At 39.3% G+C, this 24,161-nt stretch overlaps 1 protein-coding gene across 1 annotated transcript in view; it reads right to left on the bottom strand.

Annotated features, from left to right (window-relative positions):
• The window catches only part of LOC126416266 (rab3 GTPase-activating protein non-catalytic subunit), a 173,441-nt gene that overhangs the window by 119,564 nt on the left and 29,716 nt on the right, over positions 1-24,161 (bottom strand). Inside the window, exon 9 of the mRNA XM_050083899.1 lies at positions 10,581-10,764. Coding sequence (XP_049939856.1) covers positions 10,581-10,764 — 184 coding nt within the window. The remainder of the gene's footprint in view (positions 1-10,580; positions 10,765-24,161) is intronic.

The raw sequence follows: 24,161 nt of genomic DNA, 5'->3' as shown, positions 1-24,161 counted from the left end.
CTGTATATATACTGTATGTGTTCTGGCCAGAGGCAGTTCGCTCCACGCTCTTGTATGTGCAAGTGCTGAATAAACCTTCGTTAAGTGGAAGTGAGTGTTCATCATTCATTTAATTAAACCTTATTCTATGTGACATTATTCTGGTGGATACGTTGGGTATTGGAACTTGTGATAGCGCACATTATCGACGACACAGTGGCTCCCATCAGGCCACGACAGAGCTGCCGTTTACGTGGCTAGAAACCCAAGTTTGAGCCATATTCAGCAGATCGCAATCTATCGGAGACAGAAGAAGAAGAGAGAATGTTACGATGTCACCAACTATGTGCCACCACATGAGACATCCCTCCGGGTTCTCTGGCCAAGATCCAAACAAGTGGCTGAAGGTATATGAGTGTATAGTCAAATTTAACAAATGGGATGCCACTATGTGTTTGGCTAATGTATTTTTCTACTTTGAGGGCACTGCCAAGCAAGGGTATGAGAACAACGAGGAGAAGTTCAGCTGGGGAGTATTCCAGGCTGAACTGCGCAAGTATTTCGGCGACACACAACAACAGAAGTACAAGGCTGAAGATAAATTAAAGTGCAGAGCACAGTGTCCAGGAGAAACTACAGAATCCTACATTCAAGACGTCTTGAAGCTGTGTAAAATAGTGGATCCTAGAATGAAGGAAGAAGATAAGATTGCACATCTCATGAAGGGTGTTGCTGAGGACATGTATCAAGCGCTACTCCTGAAGGGCGTTTCGACAGCAGACGACTTCATAAAATGGTGCCAGTATATCGAGACAATACATCAAAAAAGAATTACAAGCAAGAAGTTTGAATGGCTTCCAAACGTCGTACTGATGTCTGTGATGGAGGAAGCAACTGATTTCACAAGTGTTCTTCGTCAGATAGTGAGAGAGGGAGTTCAGAAGGCACTAGGATTACACAGTGAGCAAAAACTGGGAGACTTCAAGAGGTCATAAGGGAGCAACTGGAACAGACATTGAACCCAATCTCTCGTTCTTCATTTCCCTTTGAAACGGTGAAAAAGTCGAGACCCAGGCCAAGTTATGTTCCCACAATGCCACATGAGGAACCTGTTTGAGCACCAAGGAAGACTGATGCCTGGAGGACCCAGGATAACCAACCAGTTTGTTTCCACTGTGGACGACCGGGACATGCGGTGCGCTGTTGTCGAGAAAGGCAGCGGATATTTGATGACACCTGCGCCAGAAGACGGCAGACCGATCTTAGCCGATGCCAACTCTGGGACGACAAAGACGAACAAGAAGATGTGGGTGCAGGAGACGTAGGTCACAATCACCGCAAACCAGCCACTGGAGAGGACACTCCCCAACATGCCAATCAATGTCTCCATCGTCATTTAGAAGCTCCAGACGATCAAGCTCCAGACGATCACCTAACCACCACAACCTGGGAAACTAAAGGGTGCGACATTCCTTGGAGGTGTAGCCACTGAAGAGAAAAATCCTCCACTGTCAATCACTACAAAAATGATAGGAATTAGGTCGATATCCTCACAGATGGCCGACCAGCCCAAGCTCTTGTGGACTCTGGAGCATCATATTCAGTCATTTTGGAGAAGTGCCATTGTCAGTTGCAGAAAACCGTATTCGTTGACAACAAAACATCTCTGATGAAGGTGGCTATTGGGTAATATGTAAAAACTACAGGAAGATATACCATTTGTGTGGGTATAAGTGGCCACACACAGCCCTTAGAATTCATCATCTTACAAGAGTGTAGTCATGATGTCATTCTCAGATGGGACTTTCTGAAAGCTTCTCAGGCAATTATAGATTGTGGTCGCTTGAAGATTATGCTAGACAAGATGAGATACTGTGGACAGAAAGATGGACATCCTAGTGTATGGAGACTATGTGTGCTGGATGAAGTGATAATTCCTGCAGTCAGCGCTAGTAAGGTAACTGTCAGGTGTCATGTCATGCATCAACCCACGGATCTTGTAGTGGAGTGTAAGAGAAGCAAACCACTGAAGAATAACTTGGTTATACCAGCCTCTGTCGTCTCGTTTACAAATGGATTCGGTGAACTGTGGATAGTTAACTGTCCCCAAGAATCACAGATCCTTCCATGACGCATGTGTGTAGCAAACGCTGAGCCGTTAATTGAAGAACAGCTGAGCATCTTAGAAACCTCCATGCTGAGTCTGTGGGCGAAATTACCGCTACCACTATGAGACAAGATCTTCTAGCTCGACTATCACCAGATCTCACTAGGGAACAACATAAGAAGATGCTTGCGATTCTTCAAGAGTTCTCTGAATGCTTCAATCCACAGGTGAGGAGCAAATCAGACAAATCAACGGTGAAGCACCAGATTAGCACTGGAGACCATCAACCAATAAGCCAGAGAGCACGCCGTGTGTCAGCAATGGAACATCGAATAAGTCGTGAAGAGGTAGAGAAAATGATGAAGAATGACATCATTCAGCATTCACAGAGCCCATGGTCATCACCAGTGGTCCTCTTCAGGAAGAAGGATGGCAGTTGGCACTTTCGTGTTGATTACAGGAAGCTTAATAAGATTACTAAAAAGGACATTTACCCTCTTCCACGAACTGGCAATACACTAAGATTGTCTGAAGAGGGCTAAGTTTTTCTCATGTACTCAGCATACTGGCAAATCGAAGTAAATGAGGCTGATCGTGAGAAAACTACATTCATCACCTCTGAGGGCCTGTATGAGTTTAAGGTAGTGCCGTTTGGTTTGTGTAATGCAACAGCAACTTTTGAACGGATGATAGATAATCTTCTATGGCACCTGAAGTGGACAATGTATCTTTGTTATTTAGATGACACTATAGTGTTCTCAGAGACATTTGATGAACATATAAAAAGACTGAGGGCTGTCCTTAAGTGTCTCCAACAAGGTGGACTGAGATTTAAGCCAAGAAAGTGTCTCTTTGGAGCAAAAGAAATCAAAATACTTGGACACCTTGTGTCAAATGAAGGTGTACGGTCAGACCCACAAAAGGTGAGATCTGTAATGGAACTTCCTATTCCTTAAAAGTATTAGAGATGTGAGAAGCTTCCTTGGATTATGTTCTTATTACCATCATTTTATCAAAGACTTTTGTATCAAAGCCAGGCCATTCCAGGAGTTGTTAAAAGCTGATGCTAAATTTATCTGAGGTGGTGCTCACCAAGATTCTTTCGATCAACTGCGAAAAGCTCTGACGACTGACCCTGTACTTGGTCTGTACGATGACAGAGCACCTTCAGAATTACACACAGATGCCAGCGGGTATGGGATCGGTGCTGTTCTCGTGCAAATTTCGGATGGAAAAGAGAAGGTTTTAGCCTATGCTTCTAGGGCACTTACAAAAGCCGAGAGAAACTACTCAACTACAGAAAGAGAATGTCTTGCTGTGATCTGGGCCATGTGCAAATTTTGACACTATCTCTATGGAAGGCCATTCATAATTGTTACAGACCATCACTCACTTTGTTGGTTGACAGGTCTTAAGGATCCATCAGGATGACTCGCTAGGTGGGCACCACGTCTTCAAGACTATGACATTACCATAGCATACAAAAATGGAAGAAAATACCATGATGCCGGCTGTCTCTCAAGAAACCCTGTGCAAGGCCATCAAGACTTTGATGAAGATAGTGACTGTCTCACTGCACTCCAGGATCTCTCTGCTGAGCAGAAGAAGGACACCAAGATATCTTAAATTATGCTTGCCTTAAATTGGTCAGAGGATGTGAAAGGACAATTTAAGGTAGTTAATGTATTACTTTGCAAGAAAAACTTTGATCCGTATGGAAAGAGGTGGCTACCAGTGACTTCTAAATACATGCGCTTAGATGTTCTACAGAAATTCCATGACACACCTGAGGCCGGACATTTAGGATTTATTATGATAGAATCCGCACGAAATTTTTCTGGCCAGGTTTATTCAGGAGTGTCCATTACTAAGTGTCGCACTGTCAAGATTGCCAGAGAAGAAAGGCAGTTCCTTAGAAACCACCTGGCTGACTCATACCAATTCCACCAGCCGAAACGCCTTTCCAGCACATTGGAATTGACCTCCTCGGATGATTTCCAACGTGTGCTAGTGGCAATAGATGGATTATTCTTTGCACTGATTATCTGACATGCTATGCCATTACAAAAGCCGTGAAAACAGATGAAGAATCCGAGGTAACCAAATTCATCGTGGAAGACATTGCATTAAAACATGGTGCCCCAAGGTCGTTAATTATGGATCGAGGGAAAGTTTTTCAATCGAATCTTGTGACAGAGATAAATCATCGGTGCAACATTACTCATCACATGATGACTGCCTACCATCTGCAAACTAATGGGCTTACTGAATGCCTGAATAAGACCTTGGCCGACACGCTAGCAATGTTCGTCAATGCTGAGCAGAGCAACTGGGATGAGGTGCTACCTTTTGTGGCGTTTGCCTACAACACCGCCAAACAAGACACCACAGGATTTACGCAATTTTTCCTAGTGCATGGGCATGAGGTAGCTACGATGATGGACACTGTGTTTCTGTTACATCCTAATGATGTGGACAACGATAACATCAGCCAAGTGTTAACCAGAGCTGTGGAAGCTCGGCAGTTAGCTCGACTCCGCACACTGCAGGCTCAAGAAAACGATCGCCGAAGGTATGACGCGAACCTCTGCCCTGTTGTCTACCAGCCTGGTGACCTCGTCTCTATCTTCACTCCTGTTTGGAAGGTTGGTCTCTCTGAGAAGCTCCTCAGGTGCTACTTTGGACCTAATAAGGTTGTAAGACAGTTGTCTGATGTTACTTATGAAACTGAAGATTTCGACCCCAACACAAGACGATGAAAGATCAGAGATACGGTCCACATCCTTCGAATGAAGCCCTATAAGGATCCTGCAACCCAGGGTAAATTCGAAGCTCCGGCGACCGGCAACAAGTGGAAAGGCGACAAACAGCATAGTGACAAAAGAAGTTCTAAGAAGATCACCGCCAGGGTGAGCATCAGTCATCAGGAGTCAGAGTATGCAGGACTGATGACTCATTCCCAGACTAGGAGGACATAACACTGAGACGCTGTTCGCTAAAGGAGGGAGCAATGTCGCAGAAGAAGCTGAGTAGCACCGTGGTGTAGTGGGTATGATACTACACTGTTGCATGGAGGGTCGTGAATTCAAAACTCACCTGGACTGCAGAGTTTTAATTTTTATATTTGGTTTGAGTACCTTCTAGAAGCATCCACAAATGTCAAGAATCACCATACTGGGATGTTCTGTAGCTGTATATATACTGTATGTGTTCTGGCCGGAGGCAGTTCGCTCTGAGGTCTGGTATGTGCAAGTGCTGAATAAACCTTTGTTAAGTGAAGTTATTCTTTGTAGGGAAGGTAAAGGCACAAGAGTGGCAATTCTAACATTGTGGTTAATTATGGAAGCAGGACTAAAGAAAAATCAAGACACATTCATAGGATTTATTGACGTGGAAAAAGCGTTCGACAATGTAAAATGGTGCAAGATGTTCGAAATTCTGAAAAAAGCATGGGTAAGCTATAGGGAGAGATGGCTCATATACAATATGTACAACAGCCAAGAGGAGATAATAAGTGTGGACAATGAAGAACGAAGTGCTGTTATTGAAAAGGGCATAAGACAATGATGTAGCCTTTCGCCCCTCCTGTTCAATGTGTACATCAAGGAAGCAATGATGGAAATAAATGAGACATTCAGGAGTGGAATTAAAATTCAAGGAGAAAGGATATCAATGACACGATTCGCTGATGACCTTGCTATCCTGAGTGAAAGTGAAGAAGAACTACATGATCTGCTGAATGGAATGAACAGTCTAATGAGTACAGGGTATGGACTGAGAGTAAATTGAAGAAAGACGAAGGTAATGAGAAGTAGTAGAAATGAGAACAGCGAGAAACTTAGCAACAGGATTGATGGTCATGAAGTTAAGGAATTCTGCTACCTAGGCAGTAAAATAATCAACGATGGATGGAGGAAGGAGGACATCAAAAGCAGACTAGCAATGCCAAAAAGGGCATTCCTGGCCAAGTCTACTAATATCAAATATCAGCCTTAATTTGAGAAAGAAATTTCTGAGAATGTACGTCTGGAACACAGCACTGTATGGTAGTGAAACATGGACTGTGGGAAAAACAGAACAGAAGAGAATTGAAGCATTTATGATAAGATGCTACAGATAAATGTTGAAAATTAGGTGGACTGATAAGGTAAGGACCAAGAAGGTTCTGCGCAGAATCGGAGAGGAAAGGAATATGTGGAAAACACAGATAAGGAGAAGGGACACGATGATAGGACATCTGTTAAGACATGAGGGAATGACTTCCATGGTAAGAGAGGGAGCAGCAGAGGGCAAAAACTGTAGAGGAAGATACAGATTGGAATACATCCAGCAAATAATTGAGGATATAGGTTGCAAGTGCTACTCTGAGATGAAGAGTTTAGCACAGGAGAGGAATTTGTGACGGGCCGCATCAGACCAGCCAGAAGACTGGAGAGAGAGAGAGAGAGAGAGAGAGAGAGAGAGAGAGAGAGAGAGAGAGAGAGAGGACATGGTGCCACTAAGTACAAAACAACAAAACGTGACATTTCTTATGACAAATGCATCCTATGAATGGAGTTTTACGATGAAATTTAAATTGACAATCGTGTATGTCATTACCATATTATTTAAATGTTAAACATAAAAATACAAGATGTTGATGAAAATTACTTATTTTTCTTTTCAATAAAGCATCAAAGTTTGCTATCACTTTCTGAGCACTGCTAATCCAAGACAAGGACTTAAGTCAAAGTTTGTCAGCCAGAGTATGTGGGAGGATGTCATTCTCTTTATTGTTGGATGAGGTTGCTTGCACAAGTACGTAGATTCAAACATCAACATCTTGTAAAGTCGTGGAAATATATGTCAAGGAAAATTCTTATAAAAGTCTGTGAGGCTAATTCAGTTATGAAATTTATCATGCAGCTGCCTGTAACACTGTAGATCCATAAGTTCCAACTGAAAATGGAAGTGAAAAGACATTAAATTGTTCTTTTAACTTTTCAAAATCCTGGTAATGAACCTCAGATTTGTGGAGAAGATCAATGAGTATTTTGATACTGTTCGAAATTCTGCTCTGCTCCCACTGTTAAAGATGACAACTTGGAGAAGCACACAGTGATCCCATTTCCAAGTTGTCTATTCCACAAAGAGCGTTTCAGCTTAAAGCTCTGAATGCAGTCACCTCTGAAATTGACTTATTTTTACACTGTAATGCTAAATTCAGGGTCTATACAAGGGCGATGTACTTGATGGCAATGTTATAGAAATGGAAGAGGATGTAGATGAAGATGAAATGGGAGATATGATACTGCATGAAGAGTTTGATAGAGCACTGAAAGACCTAAGTCGAAACAAGGCCCCGGGAGTAGACAACATTCCATTAGAACTACTGACAGCCATGGGAGAGCCAGTCCTGAGAAAACTCTACCATCTGGTGAGCGAAAGGTATGAGACAGGCGACATACCCTCAGACTTCAAGAAGAATATAATAATTCCAATCGCAAATAAAAGCAGGTGTTGACAGATGTGAAAATTACCGAACTATCAGTTTAATAGGTCACAGCTGCAAAATACTAACGCAAATTCTTTGCAGACGAATGGAAAAACTGGTAGAAGCTGACCTCCTGAGAGATCAGTTTGGATTCCGCAGAAATATGGGGAACGCGTGAGGCAATACTGACCCTACGACTTATTTTAGAAGCTAGATTAAGAAAAGGCAAAGCTACATTTCTAGCATTTGTAGACTTAGAGAAAGCTTTTGACAATGTTGACTGGAATACTCTCTTTCAAATTATGAAGGTGGCAGGGGTAAAATACAGGGAGCAAAAGGCTATTTACAATTTGTACAGAAACCAGATGGTAGTTATAAGAGTCGAGGGGCATGAAAGGGAAGCAGTGGTTGGGAAGGGAGTGAGACAGGGTTGTAGCCTCTCCCCGATGTTATTCAATCTGTATATTGAGCAAGCAGTGAAGGAAACAAAAGAAAAGTTCAGAGTAGGTATTAAAATCCATGGAGAAGAAATAACAACTTTAAGGTTCGCCGATGACAATGTAATTCTGTCAGAGACAGCAAAGGACTTGGAAGCGCAGTTGAACGGAATGGACAGTGTCTTGAAAGGAGGATATAAGATGAACATAAACAAAAGCAAAACGAGGATAATGGAATGTAGTCGAATTAAGTCGAGTGATGCTGAGGGAATTAGATTAGGAAATGAGACGCTTAAAGTAGTAAAAGAGTTTTGCTATTTGGGGAGCAAAATAACTGATGATTGTCAAAGTAGAGAGCATATAAAATGTTGACTGGCAATGGCAAGGAAATTGTTTCTGAAGAAGAGAAATTTGTTAACATCGAGTATAGATTTAAGTGTCAGGAAGTCGTTTCTCAAAGTAATTGTATGGAGTGTAACCATGTATGGAAGTGAAACATGGGCAATAAATAGTTTGGACAAGAGGAGAATAGAAGCTTTTGAAATGTGGTGCTACAGAAGAATGTTGAAGATTAGGTGGGTAGATCACGTAACTAATGAGGAGGTACTGAGTAGGATTGGGGAGAAGAGGAGTTTGTGGCACAACTTGACTAGAAGAAGGGATTGGTTGGTACAACACGTTCTGAGGCATCAAGGGATCACAAATTTAGTATTGGAGGGCAGCGTTGAGGGTAAAAATCGCAGAGGGCGACCTAGAGATGAATACACTAAGCAGATTCAGAAGGATGTAGGCTGCAGTAGGTACTGGCAGATGAAGAAGCTGGTACAGGATAGAGTAGCATGGAGAGCTGCATCAAACCAGTCTCAGGACTGAAGACCACAACAACAACAAAGTATTCATATGGTGCATAATATCACAGTGGAAGGCCAGATCTGGTACCCAACTTTAATTTTTCAATTCTGCACAAGGCTTGCGACTCACGTCTGTAAATATATTGATTTCACTACAAAGTTCAAAAAAATCTGTCAAGGACTTTACCTCCACTTTCAGCCAGCATATTTCATTGTGTTATGGTACATCACCAAAAATGCTTTAGAGATCTTCCAAAAAGACTTCGAAATGATGATGTTCTGGGAGATGAAATCTGTTGTACAAGTCACCACACTCATTATTTTCTTCATGTTCATATTCTTGACACAAGAATATCTTGGTGGAGAACACAATGTATTGCAAAAATCTCATGTGGAATGGATAATGATTTCAGCACGTCTTGTAAAAGTACTATGAAACTGATTTTCAGCCAAACATAGTATGTACCACCTATAGCTACAGAAGCGAGATTCTTCCACTACAGAACCATACTATCAACATTCACTTGTGAACATTTGAGAATATCAGCCCTTGTTGTTGTGTCTTCCATTGGAATCGTGTCCAACTGTTGTTCTGTGACCATGGGCTACAATCTAGTCTGAGAATGTAAACCGCCAACTGAGCAGAATCAGAAATGTCTGTAGGCTCATCTAGCACCAAAGAAAATGCAATACCTTTTCTGCAAGAGCCATTACCAAATATGAAGCATTATTAGCTATTTCTTTAATTATGAATCAAACAGTTGAATGAAAGAGACTAATTGCCTGAAACTTTTCATGTATTTCGGGAGCAATATTTTCAGCTGTGAACACTAAACATGTATTTATAAACTCTCCTTCAATGAAACTGTGCAATGGTTTGCCAATATGAAAAGTAATAAAGTAACTTACTCAAACTGCAAATTTGTCTTTTGAGCATTCCTCCTAAATACAAAAATATAATTTCATAGTGAAAATGTTTGGGAAAATTGCTCAGATTCTCTTTCCAAGGACCCACAATCCTTTGCATGGAAGACATTGTAACGCCATTGTAAATTGAATTTTTTCTTGGTATTCAGAGTTTTGAAGCACATTGGGCATCTCGTGGCACCACTGTATACCACAAACATACAGTAACCTGCACTGACATGTTGTAAACTGATGTTCATGTGTTTGACCTTCCCTTTGAAGTTCCTATACCTTGTAATCCTCACAGATCTGAGAGCATGAGTTGCAGATTTATAGTAGCAAGCATGAGCAAACCACACTTCCATTTATTATTATTATTATTATTAAGTGAAGAATTGAGAAATATAATACAGCTCCCCAAATATCATTCCTGTAGGGTCTTCCAAGACAATGTGTGAGTAATTAAAGTTCTTAATTCAAGGAGAAGAAATTGTTGGTTTTTACTTGTTCATCATTATCATTTTTACCTTGCCGCCCCCCTTTTAGTTTCATGTCCTAAATTGAAGATCTACAAAGCTCAAGTATTTACACAAAAAAAGGCATGTGGGACAGAGATTCTTTTGGCTGTACTAGGCAGTCTTTCTGCCATTCTTTAGAAGTCATTATGGAAAAAATTAAAATGGCTGATTAGGATGAAAATTGTTTCAGCTCTAAGCAACATTGAACAGTCACACTTCATCTCGTTAGCACTAGAAATGAAGTATAAGGTGCTATAAACTATTGAGCATTGTGACAAGAAGATGTAGGAATATAAACAGTGAATTTACCGTCCATGTGCACTGACTTTGAATGTGGCAACCTTTGGACCTTGCTCCATTGCCCAAATTTCAATACTGCCCCTCTTTGGTGAAAAAATAACTAGGAAAAGAGCTAAACGAGGCTGTATGCCAGTGCTTCGCTGTCTTATCTCTTCTTGAACTTCAATCCAACTGCACTGGGCTTCACGGTAACCTGTAGACAATGGTTATTTATAATAATTATACTTGCCACATTAATACCATAAGCACATACATTATTCATGTAGCTAATAACAGCAATAGATGACAGTATTACATTAACTACAATCAGAAGTAAAAATTACCACAAAAAGGAAAGATGGGAAAACATAAAGAAATAAATGCAAAAGAGAAGTAAGCAAAATGTGAACTAAAGTTCTCAAAGCTCTGGAAGAGAGACTATAAGAGACAGCAGGGATTTGGTGAACAGGGACTCACGGAATATGAATCATGAACTACCATCATTTTTGGTAATGTACTCCAATGTTTCAATGCATGTTATTCCACGCTCATGCACTTGTAATATACAATGTGGCATATCATTTGTCATAAGATGTAGACAAAACAGTTCAAAGTGGAACAATAGAGTGCCTTGTAGTGTTATACATTGATGGATGTTTTATCCAAGAACCACCAAGTGTGGTTGTAAATGTGGATGAGACAACAGAGGAAAATAGTAATTCATATTCTTTTCTAAGGAAAATCTATTTAACTAAAAAATCACAGTTGATTAAATATTTCTAAAAAAGAGTGAACTGACAGCAGATTTCTACATAGTGACGATGCGATGCTGTGTGTTACACAAAACTTAAGAATGAAAGTAACTTTCGCTTGATGTGTCACTTGTAGTGTTTTGATTAAATACAGCTAATATTTACACAAAGCACTATTTATTGGCGGGCATGGTAGCTGGGCGTGTTCGGTCGGAGGGTCGACTGTCCTCTGTAATAAAGAAAACTGAGTAAAGGAATCAATCATCAACTTGAACGAATGTCACATGACATCCACCCAACCCAGAGAGATATTCAGATTGAATTCCATCCATGAAATGTTTTGGATGACTCATTATTTTTCTTCTCCCTCTGTGCTCCTAATCCTGTCAACCATTGAGCAAACTGGATGCAATTAGACACTAGTGCTCAACTAGCTTACTTCTTCTTCTTCTTCTTCTTCTTCTTCTTATTTCTCTTTCCTGTCTCAGATGTTATGTCTGGTTAAAAATGGAAAGTGACGCGGACCTTGATCAAGCGTGACTTCCTTTAACTGTACGGTATATGTTACATTGCATTTAGGAACTTTCGGGTAATTGAACATGTATCAATAATGACAGATTTCTGCAGTTGTATATATACGTTTGGATGTAGCTGTATTGTGTTGATGTACTTGTGGATATTGTGTGGTATGACTCCTGTAGTTGATAGTATAATTGGTATGATGTCAACTTTATCCTTTATTATTATTATTATTATTATTATTATACTGAATATATAAATATACTATTAGGACATATGACACAGGATGATGTAAACTGTTATTTTGAAAAGAAATAATAGCACTAATAATATAAAGAAAAAGATAAATTACTGCTCACCATAAAGATAACTTGTCGAGTTGCAGACCGGCACAATAGAAAGACTATTACACATTTAGCTCTCAGCCAAAGTCTTCTTCATAAAAGGCAATACAAGCACATTCATTTACACAAGCAAGCACATCTCACACGCACACATGACCATCATCTCCAGTTTGGAAAAGTCATCCAGAACCCCAGGTCACTGGAGACTTACCGATGGGATGAGAAGGAAAGACATTGTTGGGGACTGCAATGGAGAACATTTGAAAACCTAAGAGCTTAAAAGTTGAAGCTAGGGTAATAAGCAAGATTGAGATTAGTGCTAAAACATCGTGCATGACTTAATTAGAGCAAACAGTTAAGTGCATTGTATTTGATAGAGTTGGAAGATGAACAGTGAAAAACAGGCAGGTCACAAAATGAAAGATGAAGAAAACTGAAATGGAGTGCAGAAAGGAATAGTCACTGTGAAGAAATATTAAGACTGAAGAAATTAACGTAAATTAAGGTCTGGTGGGGGTGAGAACCAAGGATATGTTGTAGCGCCAATTCCCACCTGTGGGCTTCAGAGAAACAAAGAAGATTAGCTGCAGAATGAAAGGAAAGCTTTACAAGTCTGTGGTGAAACCTGTGATGCTGTATAGTGCGAAAACTTGGCCAATCACCCAAGCCCAAGAGATAAAGATGGAAGCGGCAGAAATGAGAATGTTAAGGTGGATGAGTGGGGTGGCACGAAGGGATTGACTAAGGAATGAGTACATCAGGGGAACAGTGAAAGTGGGACCCACAGGGAAGAAGATCCAAGAAAGTAGGCTAAGATGGCACGGACATGTGCAGAGAAGAGGGGAGTACTATGTGGGGAGAAGAGTTGAAGACCTAGAAATATAAGGATTAAGGAGAAGATGAAGACCGAAGCTGAGATAGAAAGAAAAGGTAGCAGAGGACCTACGGGAGACAGGATGGCTCGGAGAAGAAGCACTGGATAGGCGTTTATGGAAGAGCAAAGCAACACAGACCCCACATGACGTGGGAAAAGGCTGAATGATGATGATGGAGTTCAGAGAAACAAGTGACTAGGGGAAGAATCCAGATGGCACGTGTGATAAAACAGGCACCAAGGTCACGACTGTCATGTTGTAGTGCATATTCTGCAACAAGATATTGTGTGTTGCCAGCCTATGGCCAGTCATTGTAAATGATAACTTGGTCATAGTCATGCCAAGATGGCCGAACAGTATTTACATAACCAGGGTGTATATGTGGACAAGAAAAACAAAATTCCCGTTTTTTTTTTTTTCAGATTTCCCAGGTTTTTTTTTTTTTTTTTTTTTTTTTTTTTTTTTTTTTTTTTTTTTTTTTAACACTTTTTCCTACATGAAAGTACGCTTCTTCAATGGTGAAAAATTCACTTTTTCCATGATAAGTAACAGTATAATTTTCTTTGGAGCTGTAAAAATATCAATCTTTTGAATGGTAAATATTTTATACATCAGCGTAGAACTTCCCAGCACTTCAGAGAACGAAAAAACTCAACAAAGTTTTGGAAAGATCTTTTATGTCCAGCAACATTTACACTGCATATTTTTGTATTTGTATTACAAAAGTATACATTCGAATTCCACCAAACACAGCACGTTAGTTTCTGAAGGATTGAAATCGAGACTGAAATGCACTTTTGTAAGCCAATCATAGCTCATGTCACGTGATCTCACCAGCCACTGACAGCAGATATTCAGAGCATAGGACACTTGATGGAGTCAGCCAATAGCAACATCACTATTAAGTAGCATCAACACACAAATAGGAAAAGTTAATGGTTTAAATTAATGTATATAGTGTACCTACAAGAACAGCTAAGCTTTCACATGTAATATTGGTCTTTTTGCATGTGTTACGCTTTACAATACATCACACGAAAGTGCCAGTAAGATTTTAAATAATGACTTTAAAGTCTGGTCTTCTGGGCTCCAAATTCTTCTCAGTGGCTAGTCCTCAATGTATTACATTTTAAATTAGAGCTGAATGCTCTGTGATTTAAGAAATTCATTGTAGGTGACATAGCCTGTTTGTTCATATATTATTACGAGATCTTACATGACATCATAAAAGAAATAGAACATCAGAGGATGCTGGAGCATCGGAATTTCGTAAATCATACTAAAATGCATAATTCAGCTTAAAGTGCACATTCATATGCCCAGATTGACAATGAGGTAGGCCCAACCTGATATTAAGCCTTTCAGTGTGGTTTTCAGGATGCAAATTTTCTTGGAGTACCAGTACTGTATTATGTTTGGTTCTTTATTATGGCATAATGCTGTATGTGACAGAACATGAAAATGTGGATTTGAAATTCAACGAACTGTTGAAACTAGCAAATAACGTGGAATGAAACATTTCGTTTCTAATAAACTGACTGCCTCTGCGGAAAAGATTAATAAAAGCCACCTTTATTTAGCAAACTGATAAAAATAACTTCACTGTTCTGCAAGGCAATTAATGCTTGACTACCAAAACTGTGGGAATAAAACAAAATCAGAAAACTGAAACTAATAACATATTGTAGCCCTCCTTAATTCTATGAACGTATTTTAATTCACTTGACAGCTCTCAGCCACAGAAATCAATTTTCATTTGACGTGAGAACTGTAAACTAGGAGGAAACAGCGAAAAATCACTAAATGGGAAAATGGGTCACGCAGAAACTACCCCATCCCCACTACAACACAGACTGCTCTGCGCATGTACAAATACTACAGCTTGTGTGTGCCAGAAATTTTCCACGTAGCATCTAGCTGCTTGTTACTACTGTTGATACTGCTAACAGCTACACTTCAAGTAACCTGAAGCGGGAAAAGGTACGGCCAATACGAAACTCAACTGCACATGGCAGCTGCTCAAATGAACTTAATGTAAACAGTTGTGATGTCACACTCATTGGCAGCAGTTTATTGTTATGAAGTTTTCCATAGTCTTTGTCCTGAAGCCTTTGACACATTTTGCTGTTCATCAGTTCTCACCAATCAAAATTGCAAAAATTTAACTGAAGACTAAAACAATGAAAAATTCCTGGTTTTTACTGGTTAGCTCCTGGATGAAAAATTCCCAAGTTTTCCCATTTGTTCTAGAGTGTATACACCCTGATAACAGTCAGTATAAGACAAATGTCGTTTCACAGGTGGCTCTCCCTTTGATAGTACATGTTTTGCCAGTTACAGGGCTGGTATAGGTAGTGGTAGGAAGGTGCATAGGTCAAGTCTTGCAGTGCAAACAGTACAGGGACACAAGCAGTACGGTATGGAGATGGGTGCAGAAGGAAGATAGGGTCTGACATGTATATTGCGGAGATTGGGAGGGTGACAAAAAGCTATTCTAGATGTAGTGGGCAAAATCTCAGATAGATTGGAGCTCATTCCAGGGCATGATTTTAGTATGTCTTTACTTTGTAGAATTGTCTGATTAATACATTCAAGACCAGGATAATACTGAGTGACTAGTGGTGTATTACCAAGTAATATACCCCTTCCCACCTCTATCACATACAACACACTTGTCTTTTCACTCTTTTTAACTTGTGCATGAAGTTTTAGCACTCACCTCTGTCTTGCATATTACCCTACATTCCACCTTTAAGCGCTCAAGTCTTCAGATAGTGTCTGGTGCAATTGCCACCAATCAGTTCTTCTCTTCATCCCATCTGGTAAGTCTGCCCTGACCCGAGATTCTGAGTGACTTTTCCAAACACTATCCCTTTTCCTAAACCTTACCAATCCTTTTTCTTCACTCTCTTTCTTCCCCTTCAACCCTTCAGCCAGAAGAAGGAGCCACTGGCTCCAAAAGCTTGGATACGTGTTACCTTTTTTGTGTGCGTTCTCTTGCCGCCACTTGGTAAGTAGTTTTTTTTTGTCTATCCAATTATATTATGTTCTTTGAAGTACATTCCGTAGCTCTATGTACTCATACTGAGGGGAAGTATGGCATCTGTTAAAAAAGCACGCCTTTCAGGAAAGGTATGGGCAGTTAGATACTGTTTGAGAGTATTTGCAGTTAGCAGTTAGTTTTACACAAGTCCTCCACATGGGCCACACTGAAATACTAGTGTTTAAGATGAGATATTTAATTGTTAGGGACTGGAAAATGTGGCATCTATTTTTGGCAAAATTTGCATCTATTTTTTGCAAAATTTGCATCTATTTTTGTCGAAATTTGTATCTATTTTTTTGTTTGTTTGTAAATGGTTTGACTCACAAATTTAAAAGGTTTTCACACCACATGAGTTATGACAGACAAAGCCTTAGTTCTTTGAAGCTGATTATTAAGTAAGTGTTGCCTGGGAACTTTTCAACTGGAATGTTTGCTTTCGAAAAAACTTAAACAGCCTTTTCTTTTTGTCTGGCTTTATTTAAGCTTTCAACAAATGTTTGTTCTTTTGTAAAGCAGCAGCACTTTCCTGTTGGTGAACTGATGTATCTCCAATTTAAGGTGTTTCTGGACATTATTTGTACTTTTTCACCCAATTCAATTATTACAAAATCTGCAGAATAAGAATATTAATTTCAATCTTTTGTGGACATTCACATGCATGCAAATCAGGCTTGACAACACTGCAAATAGAACTGACAATGCACTTAGCACAGAAGTAGAACCAAAAGCAGCTCTACTTGAATGTTACAGAAAGAATATCATTGCTGTCAAAAAAGTGACATTATATAGTGGCATACCGTGGCAAGCATAAACCAACTAGAATTTTGGCCGAAAGGGGGATAGTGGCAATGATGGGGAAAAAAGCCGCACCTCCCTCTCACAGGACAGCAGCCTACATCCATGTTCTGAGAGAGCAGAACTGACACCCTGCCACAGGGATCGCTGACCTCTTTTGGTGTTGTAAGGGTCGTAACTGTAATCCGTGATGTACCAGTATTAACCACTTCACCAGTATCAAAATAGGAACAGAAAACAATGAACAACTCACAATACAAAGCATTCAGGAATGGTACTGGGCAACTTCTTGTAGAGGTTAGCAGAGTCTTGTTACCAACATAGTTCATGCCTGACGAAACAACTGTTCAACTCATCTGCCACCTAATTTTTCACATTAAAAATGTCCACATTGTAAAAACTTCTGTATTTCAGCTAACAAAAATATATGTTTCCTTCTTATAAAATGCTAGTTCCCATGTCTGAATGCTACATTGCATCTATTTACATACCATTAAACTGTCCACACACTTGGTACTGCACCAGAGCATCAACCACAGTGATACATCATCATGTTTGTGCACTTTTTATTTTTCAACCAGATTCTTACACACATTATCTTTCCAAATTGGGCTTTGCCAAATGATGTACAATAGCAACATTTTCAGCATTATATACGGAGAATAAAGCTGTTTCAATCCATCCCTCATAAAATAGTTGCCCTGGATACAATCTGCTATGAAATAGCATCTATTACGTAATTTCGCATTTTCATATTTTGAGGCACAATTCATATCTGCAAAGGTCATTGTAAATGTCATGGCAATTTTTTTGTCTCAAAAAGGTATTGAATCAAACAATTCTAAAATATGTAAATGGAAGGTTAATTCATACAAACACATTACATGTAGGGAAATGGATGAACACACACCCTGCCATAAAGATATAACATAAGAAAAAAGACGAAACAAATTTTGTCATTTAAAACAAGTTTGATGGACAATTACAACAGTACACAATAATATAGGGTACTAACAAGGACCTGTGATATCTTTAGAGTCCCTAGAAATAATCTCCCAACAAATCTGTCACACACTGCCAACACTGTGGAGGATGTTGAATACTTGTGGCCTCACCATGAGCAAACTGTCAGATCACACATCACTGCTGTGGTAATGTCTCCAGTTCTGGTATGAGGTCATCAATCGTATGGCAAGTATGGTGGATGCTCCTGTACTTCCCAGCCCCCTTCATGTGAGCAAATTCCACACACCCACTGCCACACAGGCTCTCGCGTTATCCTCAAGAATTAATGCACTGTGTAGACGTTCAGGACATTTCTCCTGAATAGTTTGTCACAGTTGTTGTTGCAGGAAAGTTTGACAGTAGTACAGTCTATTAACAGTTCATCCAAGTGAGATGAAACTGCGCAAAATCACTGCTCAAATGTCATAGGCTATGACGACAATTAACGTTACAGGAGAGGGACTGCGACAAAATTTCTGCCTATGTGATGAATCTGTATGATTCCATTCCCTGGACTGGGATTTCAGTTCTGGCTCATTAGGTAGAGACAGTGGTCATGTGTGTGCAAGTTGCATTTGTGTGTATGTTGTGTAATTCAGAAGAATACCTTACTTGTTTAGCAGTCTTTATGGTTTACCTGTCTGTGATTCAACATCTCTGCTATATGGTGACTAAAAATCTATCCTTTCATAATATTGTCATTATTCCATCCCAGATTTGCCACTGTTAAGATTCATTTATCTTAGATCAAAAGCTAAAATGATAGCATGGTATTCGACATAAGTACCTAGTAATGCAACTGTACGAACTTTCACCATGATATTCTAATTCCACAAAGATACGGAAATAAAGAGAGAGTTCAGGGGCCACTACCTATTCCCAGCTCCACTTGAAAAATTCTTAAGGTTAAAGTTTAAAAGTTATTGGGGTGAGAATTTTATACAATATGAACAGAATATACATTTACTTGGAGAAAAATTGTTATCACTGTAGGTCTTAGACTAACAGTGATATAAATAATTTTGTAATCAAAAAGGATGCTGGGTGACCACAGCTTCCAATGCTGTACGCGACCACAAAGTGAGTGTTTCACTTGCTGTCTGCACCACATCTATATAAAGACCGAAGTTTGGAAGTTATTTGTTCACCATCAGCCAAACGGAATATGTTACACTCCTCTATGGAATGTGCTGCGATTCTTTCCATGACAGTCCGCTTAAGACTCACAAGGTGTTAATGACAAGTGACATTATTGATTTTTCGATCGAATGAGATATTGCATCTAATTTGTGAAACTATGTAAAAATGAACCTAGTTGGGTAGTGTTATATCCTAGCCAGTAATGCCACCCGAGCCCGCTGCCAAAAGGTTGGCAGCATCAAAGTCCGGACGCCGTCCGCATAAGCAGCGCCAGCGAGACAGGAAATCGCCGCAAGTCTGCGCGCACCACCGCTGCCTTCTGGGTTCTTAAGCGCTGGAGTCGCGAGCGCTAGGACAGTTCCGTATTCGCCGCTCAGTTGTATACTCGCCACCGAATTGTGTACTTGCTAGTCAGTTGTGTGTTCATCGCAGCAGAGTTGTTGTTTGTCGTCAGCCGACGCTGACCTAGCCGCTCCGACTCTAACTAGACAGATTTCTGTAGACACGGAGTTCACTACTGTATTTCTGTATCTTCGTTAATAAAGATAAGTACCGACTTTTATTTAATCAGAGTGTTTGGGTTTTCATCTTTCTGTTCACTGTTCCAGCGGACCGGTTGGCCCGCTATTACAAGTGTGGCGGTGACTTCGTAAGCCGTTTCTACAGCGAATTGTTTGTCGCTACGAACGCCGCCACAAAAGGTAGTGATTTACTGGCAAACCTATTTATCATTTTTAATGTTCTGTTTCATGTGCCACCCGCTATATTATACAAAACTGTGTGGTGAGCGTCTAAGATTATTTCTCCACTTTTAAGATGAGCAATTAACTTTACATAACTAGGGACAACATGTAGAAACCGAATTTGAACTGCGTCAGGTGCTCAGTACGAGAGAATAGGCTTTAATGTTTTCAAAACCAATACTTGTGCTTGTGAAATTTTGTCAGAATATACTTCACACTGAAACAACAGCGGACTTTTATTTATTGATATTATTCCCAACTCCTCTGCACTACTCTTTGAGAGTTAGAACATTTTATTTCATTTTCAGTGAGCTGAATGGTGAACCTAAGGACTCAAGACTAAGAACAATATGTTCTCCATTGCTTACTGGCTGTTCAAGAATAGTTTCAGGCTTTTGTAAAAGGCTATGATATCCAAAAGTCATACAAGATTACCAAACATTTCAACTTACAAAATTACTAACAAACCAAGCATTTTTACCTGCTGCCCCACGCCACAGTAGTACAAGTTTGCATGTCAACCAACTCTGCAGATGGTGAAGAGATTGAAAAATGTATGACAAGATAAAATAAATTATTCAGATAGTTAAGGGGGAGGAAAATTTAATTGTAATGAGGGACTGTAATTTGACAGTAGGAAAAGGAAGAGAAAGAAAAATAGTAGGTGAATATAAACTGTGTGAAAGTAATGAAAGAGGAAGCCTCTTGGAAGAATTTTGCACAGAGCATAATTTAATCATCGCTAACACTTGATTTAAGAATCATGAAAGCAGGATGTGGCACAGGTTAATATGATCCCCGTATATTACTGGATACACAGATAATGTGTCAGCACTCCAAAAATTGTATTTGACTGGTTCTCGAGTCAGCTGGCAGTGCTGACACATTATCTGCGTATCCAGGTGTGATACACATCCAACTGATGTGATGTATATAAGGATCATATCAACCCATGCCACAGCAATGACAGCCTGAAGACAACGCATTGAAGCATTGAAACTGGTTGCAACAAAATAAAATAAAATCATATGGACAGCTGTAGGTGTTTTATTTAGTCACAATGAAGAAAGTAAGGAGATGGGACCTGCATACGTTGAAAGAACCAGATGTTTTTGAGAGTTTCACAGGAAGCCTTAGCAACAATTGGCTGAAACAGGGGAAAGGAAAACAACAAAGACAAATAGATAGCTTTGAGAGATGGGTATTGAAGAGGCAGCAGAGGGTCAAATAGATAAAAAGACAAGGCTTAGCAGAAATCCCAGGATATTACAGGAGGTATCGAATTTAATTGATGAACAGAGAAAATATAAAAATCCAGAAAACGAAGCAGCTGAAAGGGAATAAAAACAGCTAAAAAAATGAGATTGACAGGAAGTTAATACGACCAAGCAGGAGCAGCTACAGGACAAATGCAAGAATACAGAAGCATATAACTAGTGGAGAGAACAACACTACCTATAGGAAAATTAAAGAGATGTTTGGAGAACAGAAAAGTAGCTGTAGGAATCTCAAGAGCTCAGAGGGAAAAGCAGTTCTACGCAAAGAAGGTAAAGCTGAAAGGTGGAAGGATTATATAGGAGGTCTATAAAAGGGAGACGAACTCGCAGGCAATATTATAGGAAGAAGAGGCTGTAGATGAAGATGAGATGGGAGACATGGTACTGAGAGAAGAATTTGACATAGTCCTGAAAGATCTAAGTCAAAACAAGGCCCCTGGAATAGATGACATTATCTCAAAACTACTGATATCCTCAGGAGATACAGCCACAAAAAAACTATTCCATCTGATATGCAAGATGTATGAGAAAGGGGAAATACCCTCAAACTTTAAGGAGAATGTTCCAACTTCAATGAAAGCAGGTGCTGACTGGTGTGAGTATTACTGAACTATCAGTTTAATAAGACACAGCTGCAAAACACTAACAAAAATTACTTACAGAATAATGAAAAAACTAGTACAAGCCAAAATCAGGGAGAATCAGTTCGGATTCTGAAGAAATGTAGGAACACACAAGGCAATACATGACTTATCTTGGAAGAAAAGTTAAGGAAAAGCAAACCTATTTTTAAAAGTTTTTGTAGATTTGGAGAAAGCTTTTGATAATATTGACTGGAACAGAAAGCAGATGGCAGACATCAGAATAGACAGGCATAAAAAGGAAGCACTGGTTGAGAAGGAAGTGAGACACGGTTGTGGCCTATCCCGGATGTTATTCAAAATGTACATTGAACAGGCAGTAAAGGAAATCAAAGAATAATCTTGAGAAGGTATTGAAGTTCAGTGAGAAGAAATAAAACCTTTGATGACATTGCAATTCTGTCAGAGACAGGAACAGACCTGGAAAACCAGTTGAACAGAATGGGTAATGTTTTGCAAGGAGGACATAAATTACAAAAGGAAAACAAAGTTAACAGAAAGAAAACTAATTAAATCAGGCAAGACAGAGAGAATTGGATTAGGAAATGAGACACTAAAAGTAGTAGATGAGTTTCGCTATATGGTAGCACAAAACAGTATAAACCTGCTTTTATGTTCCCAGAATTAACATTTTCCCACTGTTGTGACATTTTTTATTGCTCCCGTCAATTTTCCTACATTCTAAATGTCAATTTGCATCTAATTTTACTTTATCATAATTATAATTTTTCGGCAATTTATGCTTTATGAAACAATGTTCGTGGAGACAAAAATGATGTAATTGACATAAAATGACGCACGCATGGCATTGGCCTTTAAGCAGTGTTTACAACTGTTATTTGGTTAAGTTTGTTGAAACCGCAATACTCTACTCAAAAGGTGTGAATTGGTAAAAGTCGTAACAAGGCATGCTTTATTTCCTTCCAATGCCAACAACTACTTGGCTTGGTGGCTGATGGGAATAAAAACATTCGTTCAAATAATGGCCAATCACAACAGTTTTCAGTCTCTACTATACATGTGCAACTCTGTGATTGTTGCTCTCATTATGACAGCTCCAAAGCACATTTCATACATTTTGTTGTTTGGCCACTTGTAGAGTTAGTTGACATCTAACCTCAAAATGGTGATTAGATTGCAAGAGATGCACATTAGCAGATATACAAACATCACAAAAAATATGTATGTAAATATGTGTGTTTCACAATGAGAATAAATTTTTGGAAAGCATCATTCTAAGCATGAAAAAATACGCAACTGATGAAATGTTTCATTATTTAAATAATTAATCACATTTGCATGCTTCCCAAAAACAATGATTATGCTGAACAAAATTAAGCCAAAACGTTTCTACTTCCCAGATAGTTAATCAGTTCCATTACGTCAGTGGGTAAACATAATAGAAAATTTAGATAACATTTATTGGATAATAAACAAGTCCCTAATGAGTATTTTGATACCTATTAAGTAAATATACCATAAATAAACTATGAAAATGCAAGGAGGGGGGAGCCTATATGTAACTTTTACAGCTTAAAACATTATTTCCCAAAGTTTACATTTTACCGCATTTTACGTCTTTTTAAGTCCCTTGAAAAGTGTAAAAGTGTAGTTTTGCTGTAACTGATGATAGCTGAAGTAGAGAGGATACAAAATATAGACTGGCAATGACAAGAAGAAAAGTGTTTCTGAAGAAGAGAAATTTGTGGACACTGAAGGTGTTTGTCTGGAGTGTACCCATGTATGGCAGTGAAATCAAACAATTCAAATCTCAGGCTGGAATATCAACAATATTAGAAGGAAAGATTGTTGCCCACAGTTAAGATGGCCCAAAGAGTTGCAGGCAGGCACAATGAAAAGACTGTTACACATTATAGCTGTTGTATGTGCGTGATGTATGCTTGTTTGTGCGACTGTGTGTGTGTGTGTGTGTGTGTGTGTGTGTGTGTGTGTGTGTGTGTGTGTTTTCTTTGCTGAAGAACACTTTGGCCAAAAGCTACAATGTGTAACAATCTTTTCATTGTGTATGTCTGAAACTCAACAGGAACGGGTCCTTTTCCTAAAATTCTTGTATTGAAGTGAAATGTGGAAGATAAACGGTTCACACAAGAAGAGAATAGAACCTTTTGAAATGTGGGGGTACAGAAGACTGCTGAAGATTAGATAGGTAGATCAGGTAACCGATCAGGATAGAATTGGTGAGAAATGAAATTTGTGGTATACCTTGACTAAAAGAAGGGATCAGCTGATAGAACAAATTCTGAGACATCAAGGAATCACCAATTTAGTACTGGAGGGAAGTATTGGGAAGGGTGATAAAAAATGTAGAGGGAGAATATGAGATCAATATAGTAAGCAGGTTCAAAAGGATGTAGGCTGCAGTAGTTATATGGAGATGAAGAGGCTTGCAGAGGATAGAGCAGCACGGAGAACTGCATCAAACAAAAAACACAACAATAACTACTACTACTACT

This window comes from Schistocerca serialis, chromosome 8 (assembly GCF_023864345.2).
Source record: "Schistocerca serialis cubense isolate TAMUIC-IGC-003099 chromosome 8, iqSchSeri2.2, whole genome shotgun sequence".
In the NCBI taxonomy this organism is placed as follows: Eukaryota; Metazoa; Arthropoda; class Insecta; order Orthoptera; family Acrididae; genus Schistocerca; species Schistocerca serialis.
This window is presented reverse-complemented; position numbering and strand designations above follow the sequence as displayed.